The sequence below is a fragment of the Aristolochia californica genome, unplaced genomic scaffold (assembly GCF_029961685.1).
Source record: "Aristolochia californica isolate CCGP_79_NKW_82.1479 unplaced genomic scaffold, dmAriCali1.0.hap1 SCAF_6, whole genome shotgun sequence".
In the NCBI taxonomy this organism is placed as follows: domain Eukaryota; kingdom Viridiplantae; phylum Streptophyta; class Magnoliopsida; order Piperales; family Aristolochiaceae; genus Aristolochia; species Aristolochia californica.
In genome coordinates this window covers 40267313-40277110 of record NW_027182257.1, presented here as the reverse complement: position 1 = coordinate 40277110, position 9798 = coordinate 40267313, and the positions used below count along the sequence as shown (strand labels likewise).

Genomic DNA, 9798 nt, shown 5'->3' with positions numbered 1-9798 from the left:
TGACATTTAGAGGAATTTTTTAAATAAAGTGGATTTTTCAAAAAAAAAAGTGGAAAGATAATAGTAAGCAATAAAAGCCATATAAGAGTTGGGCGTATTAGTTTTTTTTTTTTTTACACGTTTAATACACTAAAATCCGATACCGATATACTTCTTTGTATCGGCTTGTCTCAGTCAATACATCGTATCAGATGGTTGCGATTGCGAGCGTTATGCTTGAACTTGTCCGGCCCCATTTTTGCCTTTATTCATTTAGGAGGTCTGACCACCGGAGTCTTTGATGAATCCGGAAAACCGAAACGCCAGCCCGCTTCTCGTCTGTCGTCTCTTTCGCCAAGACTCTCACAGTGCAGAACAGAGCCTGGTGGGTGGGGAAAAGTGAGAAGCAAGAAAAGAGAGAGACGTCCCAAAAGCTTTATAATCGTACTTGCTGCGTTATACGATGTACCTCGCTTCAAACTGCCGTCGAGTATCTAGGTTTTACCAAGCTCGTTATTTTCTCAGCTTCGATCGGGTTCTCGCCTCCGACGTTCAAAACTTTGATGATTGTGTCATTCCTCACCAAAGTCAGAAGACAAGGAGATTTTCTTCAGGTTTGACTCCTCTATGCTTGTCGGGCAATGAAATGTTGGTATCCTTGTCATTCCAATGCCTTGCCTTTCATGTGTTTTAATTTTCATCTTGCTGGATGATTTCTGATTTATTTTCTGTTTTCTGTCTCAGGTCTTACTCATGGCTCTCAGACGTATTTTACGACCTCTGTTCGAGGGCTGGGATACTTTCAGTTACATTCTTTGTGCTCAATGATGGCGAGAGCCTCTTTTACTTCCGAGGCAAATAAAGGGGACGAAGCTGCTACAGGTTTTCTATATTTGTTTTAGTTAGTTTCTTGTTTTGGTTTTGGGTTCTAAGTGTTCTCATTTGCAAATTTATAATGTTTTTGTGTACTTTAGTTTCTACTAGCTACTTCTTTCTTGTTTACTCTTTTGGCATTTCACTGCTTCTGTTTCAACTTTTTTTAACAAGATGTAAACTTGTATTGCTTTGGATTTGTATTAATGGCAGCTTGTTAATGTTGACTGCAGAGGCTGTGAACGAAGTATACCATAAAATGCTTAAATCTCTTGAGGCAGAGACAATGCCGCCAAATGCTCTGTTATGGTCACTGATAGATAATTGTAGAAAACGAGAGGACATTAAACTTCTATTCCAGATCTTGCAGAACCTTCGTAGATTTGTTAGTCACATTCCAACAGATTCATAAGTTCCCTTTCTTTTATTTATTTGTGTTTTCTCTCTCCTTTTTGTTCTTTGTTTTTTCAGTACCTTATATGATTGTCATGCAAAGCCAGTTCTTACTTGATCTTTTTTCTTTTTTATTTTAATGCAGAGGCTATCAAACCTTCGCATACATGAAAATTTCAATTCCCATCTTTGTGAAAGAGTTGCTGAGGCTTGTATTCGTGTAGGAGCCCTTGACTTTGGTATGTGTCTCTATGTGTTTATTTATTTAATTTTCAAACTTAAAGTTGGAAAAAGTTGGGTGACTTGTCTCTGTGTTTATGATTATATACTTTACAAAGTTTCTTTTGTCCAACTTTACTAATGAGAAATGATAAAAGTACATGGGAGAGAGAGCATGGATATGTGTGCATGTTTGGTGATGGCATTGGATGTGGATTGGATACAAGAATATGATTCATTTAGAATTTGCTACATGTGTCAATTATTGGTAACTCAGTTGTGCTTATTGTGTGCAGGCAAGAAGGTTCTCTATAAACATAATGTTTATGGGATAAGCCCAACCATTGCCTCTCTTCATCATTTGCTGGTAAGCAGAACTATTTGAGAATATTTTTATTTCTTAATCTTTATTTTTTAATTTCCCCGTGGCCCATGTTCTTGTGGATTCATGGTTATGGTTGTGAGTGCTACAGTCATACGCTAAGGAACACAACAATGCTAAACTCATGGTGGATATCATGAAACTTCTGAAAAAGAATGATTTGCCTCTGCAGCCGGGTACAGCAGACATAGTTTTCAGGTACCACATTTTTTTTTATGATGTATTTATTTTAATAGCTATGTAGCACTGTCTATTTGATTTCAAATTTGTTATATGTCGAATTTTGGTCCTAGTGCAGCATCTGTTCTTCCACTGATAATTGGGGTTTAATCTCAAAGTATTCAAAAAAATTCATCAAGGGAGGAGTGAAACTGCGTCGAACTTCTTTTGGCACATGGATGGAATTTGCTGCCAGAAGAGGTAATTGACCTGCTGCTTTCTGTCGTAACAGTGAGGATAAACTGCTTCTCTAATATTATACAGTCACTATTGAAGATGATGCAAGACTGAGGCTAAGTAGCACCCATCTAAAATGCTCGTGCCGAAGGATTAAATAGTCAACTAATTTATTTTTTTGCAAAACTTCTTTCTTGAAATTTATTATCCAAGTGATTGAACTTTGGTACTTAGGATGAGATATAGCTTGATCTGTATGTTTTCTTATTTGTTCGTCCTTTAGTGTGAAACCCACCTTGTTGTTGATCTTGTTTACTTATATAAGAACTTACTTTTTTCAGCTAATTTGGGGCTTTGTCAGTTGTGACATACTTTGCTACCCAAACTTGCCTGCAAATATGCTTGGTTCTTGTGACTTTTAAGTTACAGCCTGATCATTTTTTTTATTCAAAAAATGAAAAAAGTTCTCCAGCTTAACAAATTTCTCTCTCTCTCTCTCTCTCTCTCTCTCTCTCTCTCTCTCTTCCTTCAGCATTTGAGCTACACTTAATTCAACTCTGGCTATTTTATTAGTTAATGTTAGTGTGGAATCCATATAAGTTACATCTCTCTGGACTATTTCAGGAAAATAGAGAAGTTACTTTTTTTCTTATCTCATTGTTCTTATTTATATTATCTCTAGTTCTGGATTTTGTCTTTTAACTTATGAAATCTGATATTTTCTAGATTATGAGACGGTTTGTTTCTTTTTTTCTGTGTTCTGATGCTTATTTTGTTACTTTGGGAGAATGTATAATCTAGAGGGAAACCTCTGGTAAGTGCAACACCCTGATAGTGAAGAAAAAATGATTAACACAGACAACAAACAAAAACTTGGGGTGCTCAATTTGAAACACAAGACAAGAAATAAAAACTTGGGGGTGTTCTTTTACATTTATTAAGTGCCGAAAATGAGACTTGAAGTTGGGTAATGGTTCTTTTCAATGGTCTGAGCATTCTGATGGGTAATGCTATGATTTGTTCTTTCAGGAGATGTGGAGTCTTTATGGAAAATTGAAGAGCTAAGATTGAAGACTGTAAAACATCATAATCTTGCAACTGGATTTTCATGTGCTAAGGTAATCTTTCTATGATGATAATCATTATTCTTTATACTTAAATGAAGGATTTGAATTGGGTAATGTTTTTATGTTCAGAGTATTTTTAGTTTATGAAAAAATTGTGAGTCTCAGTTTGCTGCCAAACTGAAATAACTCTGCAGAAATTGATTGCTTATATTTGCTGGAGTGAATAACTCTTTTCCACAGTGAACTAGCCTTTTATAACAATGAGAAATATGTATATTTTTTTATAACAATTAGAAATAAAATTACATGAAGAAAGGCCTCCATCAGGGAGGAAGTTACATCACAAGTACAATCAAAATAACCACAGGAGCTAACAAAAAATGAGTGCAAAGCAAAGTCCACCAAGAACATCTCAGCAGCCTTGCAAAACCTAGACATGACGAATGGTTCTTTTTGTAGGTGGTGTGCCTATTTCTCTTTTTCTCAATAAAATATTCCACTTTGTCAAAAAAAAAAAAGAAAAATAAAAGAAAGAAAGAAAGAGGAATGGTTCTTTCCAAAACAGGTCGTTGATTGGGAATACAACTTCCATAGAGTCAGCAAGGAGTAAGCACTTCATGAGAGATGAAGCTAAGAGACCGTCAATAAACCTGAACTCAGAAAAAAGTTGATTCTGAGGATCAAACAGTTCATTACTTTTAAATCAATTTGCTCTATGATGGCTTATAAGTATCTCATGGTTCAGTAGTGCTCTCTGAGACTGGTGATTCTGGTTGCTTTTACTTTTCAGGGATGTTTACTTGAATGTAAGCCCGAGAATGCTGCTTCAATTATTCATATGCTCAATGAGGTAGGTATTTCTTATTTTTGGTGCTTGTCTGTGTCTCAACCATCTGTGAGATAATGAAGGTAGTGGTAGAATTATGACTGACTACTGATCGCAATTTTGAGCTAAAACTGCTTGTATGTTCTTGGAAAAAAGTTTTTTAAGTTCATTCATGGTAGTACCACCAGATTAGTGAGGAGGAAGCCATGCTGCTCATGGTTTATAGAAAATGGTTATTTGGTAATTTGTGTCCGTCAGGATGCAATTCTCCTGCCACTATACCCCCCTTTGTTGTCAGTGAATTGGCAGAATGTCCTTTTGACTTTTTAATGAACAGTCAGTCTATCGAGAACTTTTCAAAATACTTTTTTGTGTAATACGGGGCATTAAGATTCCATTAACATCGATTTTGGAATATCTGGTCAATCTGCTTCCCATATTATGGACTTGCAAGGAGGCTTGATCCCCAATGTCTAGTTGAGTGCTGTCTTGTAGGACTGTCATGATGTAAATAAGAATTTTTGGTTGGAAAAGGTTGACTTTTATAGTTGTGTTCAACAGAAGCTGCCTAGTGAAAAGAGGCCAGAAATATTAGCTGAGCTCCAGAAGATGGCCACTGAGTGGCCTTTGGAAGTTTTGAAGTATCAAAAGGAAGAAGACCGGAAGGTAAAGAACTTCTGCAGAAAACTATTTGACTTTCTTTCCTCACACAAGGATTGAAAGTAGTTATGAGGTTTGACGCAATTTAACCTTTGTACCCATTGTTTTCTGGATGTAGGCACTGGCTATTTCATTGAGAAAGAACATACTAACGATGATTGAGATTTTGATGAATGAAGGCTTGGCGGTAACCGTGAATCAGGAAGATATAATTAGAGAAGAAGCTATTCCAGTGTGAAGAAACGGCTAGCCACTCTCTCACCTGTCAAGCCATCAAGAGGATATTAATGTGAAAGTCGCATGCTTACATTTCCGTAATCCCAACACCGTTTTGTTTTGTTTTGTTTTGGGGGTAATAAACGAACGGCAAGTTCTCTTTAAACTATAACGTACAGTCACTCTTCCAATATTCTCAAATTCAGTCAATTTTGTTTAAATTTCATTAGACAATCACTTTTGGAGTAAACCGATGACATCCCAAAGAAACTGAAATCTTTGTCAGCTCTGGTATAAACCTCGCATTTAGAATTTTTCTTGCAACTTAAAAAACTACTTTCCCCTGATATGGAAATGTTTTCGAGTTGTTTGGTCTCATTTGTAACTGCGGTAAATAAGAACGTGCTTACAAAAGAAACCTCCTTCACTAAAGACTGCTTAAATCTGGCTGAAATAATGAAGCTTCTTATTTCCAAATTCATATGAATGTTTATACCTGCATGATGCTTTATTGTTATCAATATTGGCATACATCAGTCTGTAAACTAGAGGCCATTTTATACATCAGTTTTACCATAATATCCTTCAGGACTCAGTTCCAGAAACCATGTCTTAATCGGTGGAAACCCTGTCTTTGAATCAACATCACTGGTATATTACATCAGATAAAGCTTGCTACATAATGAACACAATGTAACACCAACTATTTACAAGCAAAAATGGTAAAATGGAACAGCTTTTGAAGAAATGAAAATCAAAATCAAGATTAAACCTAGTAAATAAAGAAAATCACCTGCATTCCTTAGAAAAAACAAACAAACACTCAAACAGCATAAAGATTTGCCCATTTCCCTAGTTCATAGGGATCAGCATAATAATATATCTTGATCCTGTTTGTGAGAGAAAGCCCAAATGGAAGAGTTTGATATTCTGAGTCATCTTGCTCAGTCATGTCATCTGCAAATGCAGCCAAATCACCAAGAAGTTTGAAGTTGACTCTGCGTGCTTGAATAGGTCTTGGGAAATCAAAATAAAGAGGGGTTCCTGCCCTAGCTTCTGGCAACCGATATTCTCCAACCACGACCATGTTATTTGAATCCTATGAGGTAGGTTAAACAAGATCAAACAACGGATGATAAAAGGTCATAGATGGAAAAAACATCACACAAAAAAAAGACGTTTCATGGTAAACACAAGTTAGACTTAACCTAGGATCTGAACTCACTTCACATTGCCTTTCTAAATATTATATTATAATTAATAACTCTATAACTCTTCATTTTATTTTATTTTTTGAAAATGACTATATCCCCACATTAAGGAAGATAAGTGAAAAGCAGTTGTTCTTCCTCTCCAAAAAGGTAGATGAACAGGTGGATTGAGCCTTTGATTCAGTGGCCAAAAGGAGGTTTTCAATACGAGGTTTTGGGTACTAGTCTCGCAGGTGACCGGATATTTGGGTGTTAGCAAAGAAAATATTTCAAAAATATGAAGGAAAAAGGAAACAAGGTGGAATTATAATGAGAAATGTTACTCAGTTATAGTCTAGTGATCCACTCACAGATAAATAATCATAGTAGTGAGAAACACTTTTGGAAGAGATATTTGGCCAACGTGTCACTAGGTATACCCCCCTTACATTTATGCATCTAACAATTAACCAATCATCAAAATTGTTGAATTAGTGAGACTTGCAACAGGATTATTATAGTCTGTTCAAATCTCGTTTATCTAACAGGCTCCACACTCTACACAATGCTTCCAAGATGAGCTAAAACAGTACCGATACAAGTCAGAAATATTTCATCAAATTTAAAAGCCAAGCTATCTTGAGTCAAATTCTGATGCAACTTTGTTCTCCGTCGGTAGAACTATATTATATACAGTGATTTACCTCATTCAAGCAGAGTCAGCCACACCAACAGAAAATATTTGAATTGGCTAACTAATGAACCATTTCTGAAAGACTTCTCTAGTTCATTGCTAATTGAGTAAATTTCAATGAAGCCAGACGCTACTTTCTTAACCAAGCATTTTAATTTCATAGTTTAAAATTCCAATATTTTTTTTAAAGCCAATAATTTCATTAAAAAGCTGAGAAAGAAAAGGAGGGGGGGGGGGGGGGAGGAGTGTTTTAAATTCCAATATACTATACTGCTTTTTGAAGGTGTCCTTCATTCCTTTGTCTCCTGTTGACTTAGATTATAGTAGTGGCAGTATCTTAATCTAGACTTAAGAAGGAACAAGAGTTAATATTCTAAAGTGAGTAGGTTTTTCTCATCACCTACTGGGGTGTGTAATGTAGTCTTCTTGTCAGAGATATTATTCTTATATTGTAACTACAGATAAATTAGTGAAGGTAAAGAGAAAGAGAGGATTCAGATATTCCCTATTCTCTTCGCTTCTCTTGACACCAGTAACCTGGGGTGACCCTTTTCCTCTCAACTTATTTCATCATAATGTTTCAATTTCTTCTCAATTTACAATTCCTATGATGTTCAAAGAACTCTGGTATTTTTCATTTTTTTCCAAACCATTTTCTTCTCAACTTACAATTCCTATGATGTTCAAAGAACTCAGGTATTTTTCATTTTTTTCCAAACCATGTTTATTTCCAGCTCTTTTAGTGAATGACATAGACCTGGTACCAAATAGAAAGTCCATGCTGCCTTTGTACCTCGAAAACTAAATGTAGATTCTCAATCCACAAGGCACAAATTAAAATATTGACACACTATCCCTTTCAGTAACAACACACGCTCAAGCATACCTGTAAAGCAGATACTTGGATGAGTAAAACAGCAGGCATGATGTGTCTGTCTTCAATGCACGTAATAGAAGCATCCCATATATTATTTGCATCCATGTAAGGAGGTGAATGGGTAACCCATGGTTTAATTGCACTAAAAGCATCCAAGCGAAATCCAGCTAATGTTGGTCCACCGGGTGATATGTGTTGCTCAAGGACATGATCATAGTCTGTTAACCTTTCTGCATCAATCAGAACCTGAAATATTTCCACATCAGATAATTAGGAGATATCGTCAACTGAATGACGCTGTTTAGCAGAAGACAGAAGCAAGTATGCTTGTGCCCAAGTAAATTATGTAAATGGGGACCATACGGATGAAAGACTCATGCAGTATAAAATCCGCTTTTATGTACCAACATGCCCACATTAGCCACTCTACCCTACCTTTAATGCCTTCAAACGAAACCACAAGACAATTTTGTAAATAGCAGTATACATGGTGCATATAGTCTCCCCCATTCCCAATATTAAGAATCAGTAACGTGTTCTATATATTAAGTAATTTGAACCCACCATCTAAATGGCCTCTTAAATTAAAAGGTATAACAAGTCTCCAATCAGAGCTCACAGCAATTTGCTTTTACACATCACATATAATGGTTAAATCAAACCTTCTCAGAGTAGCATTGTTTTAGAAGCATTGATTGCTTACCTTGAACCGACCTACTGGTGGAGGTCTCTCCAACCAAGATCTCAAGTTGGTCTTATCAGTGTTCTGTAGAGAGGTACTACCCACATCATTCTTAACAAGGCTTCCAACCACCATCAGTCTTTTAGCATGAATGCACGGGTCCACTTCAGGCAGTGCACCAAAAGAGGCACCTAGGTTTTGTTGTGAGAAATCATTCTCATCAAGAGAGAGAAGACTGTATTCTCTAGCTAGATGAACGGAGTCAGAATCAGGTTGCCGCAGACTTAAAGTAATCCAAATGATCCTGCATCGAACAGGATTTCTAAATGCAAATTTAAAATGTATTGGAACATCTTTATCTGCACCAGATTTTTCTTCCCTAAAGAACTCCGAGGAAGATGATATTAGTGATTGAACATCCCATCTACCAATGCATGAACGCTCCTCCTTATTTATCTTATTGCTGACCCATATTTGCACCTGTTGAATAAACATGTATATATACTCTTAGATAAAAATAAAAACAGAGATATTCCAAAAGAGACAATGTCATCCTTGTTTTTGTCTTTCTTTCGTAATGATAGTCTTTCTCTAAACCAGTAATTTTAAGAAAGTAGTCATTCTCTAAATCCTTAACCAGTAAAACAATAGTTCACAAATTGGGAGGGATCACTAATTCATTTGCTTTTACCGGAAGGAAGATAGTAAAATAAGCATGCAAGTCTGATTAAATGTATTCAATGTATTCAAAGCTTCTCATTATGAAAGAAAATTTTAGTTCAATTCCAAATTTTGTGTTTTTTTAATTGTGAAAATGTTCACGAGTATATCAAGAAAGAGTTCAATGATTTTTGCCTTTCGCATGGAAAATTACATCAAACATCTTGTGTTCATGCTCCACAATAACATGGAGTAGCGGAATGTAAAAATAGTCACTCGTTACAAACTGCTTGTATTATTGCATTTCAAATGATATTTCCTAAACACCCACAACTTTAACAACGCATTAGAGCCAACTCAAGCTCGTGTTCTATTCTTCATGGCATCTGTAATTTTTCTTTATAACCCATGTGTATGTTCTCCATGTCAAGTTATCAAATCAAGCCTAAATGTGAAGGAGAGTGTTGGTAGGTAAAAAAAACCTGAGTCTATAATTGTATGTGCCACACATCATAGGTTAATTGTCCGAGAGTGAAAGTTGTGTGTGGGAGAATAATCTCATTGGTTTGGGGTTAATCAGATCCTATGCTTATCAGTTGGGAAGAAGCCCTTCAGCTTAGTTATTTTGGAAGGAACTAGTCCAATTGTAATATATATATATATATATATATATATATATATATA

General features: G+C 35.9%; 2 protein-coding genes across 2 annotated transcripts in view; one reads left to right on the top strand and one right to left on the bottom strand.

Moving 5' to 3' along the window:
- Positions 1 to 276: 276 nt before the first annotated feature.
- Positions 277 to 5281, top strand: LOC137934597 (uncharacterized). The gene is made up of 11 exons (XM_068779034.1): positions 277 to 593; positions 724 to 861; positions 1086 to 1237; positions 1391 to 1484; positions 1761 to 1831; positions 1938 to 2044; positions 2145 to 2266; positions 3272 to 3360; positions 4100 to 4159; positions 4697 to 4801; positions 4914 to 5281. Exons 1-11 carry the CDS (start codon positions 443 to 445, stop codon positions 5031 to 5033), a joined length of 1209 nt encoding a protein of 402 aa, XP_068635135.1. The 5' UTR covers positions 277 to 442; the 3' UTR covers positions 5034 to 5281.
- A 206-nt stretch (positions 5282 to 5487) lies between these two features.
- Positions 5488 to 9798, bottom strand: part of LOC137933985 (probable phosphoinositide phosphatase SAC9) — a 30376-nt gene continuing 26065 nt past the window's right edge. Inside the window, exons 11-13 of the mRNA XM_068778147.1 lie at positions 8476 to 8934; positions 7782 to 8018; positions 5488 to 6110 (exon numbers count right to left, since the gene is read on the bottom strand). Coding sequence (XP_068634248.1) covers positions 5835 to 6110; positions 7782 to 8018; positions 8476 to 8934 — 972 coding nt within the window. The 3' untranslated portion in view covers positions 5488 to 5834. The remainder of the gene's footprint in view (positions 6111 to 7781; positions 8019 to 8475; positions 8935 to 9798) is intronic.

Excerpts from the sequence above, each read along its gene's own strand:
- LOC137934597 (XM_068779034.1), top strand. The coding sequence starts at position 443 with ATGTACCTCGCTTCAAACTGCCGTCGAGTATCTAGGTTTTACCAAGCT. Across the intron at positions 594-723 it reads GACAAGGAGATTTTCTTCAG|GTCTTACTCATGGCTCTCAG; the intron begins GTTTGACTCCTC and ends TTTCTGTCTCAG. Across the intron at positions 3,361-4,099 it reads CTGGATTTTCATGTGCTAAG|GGATGTTTACTTGAATGTAA; the intron begins GTAATCTTTCTA and ends TTTACTTTTCAG.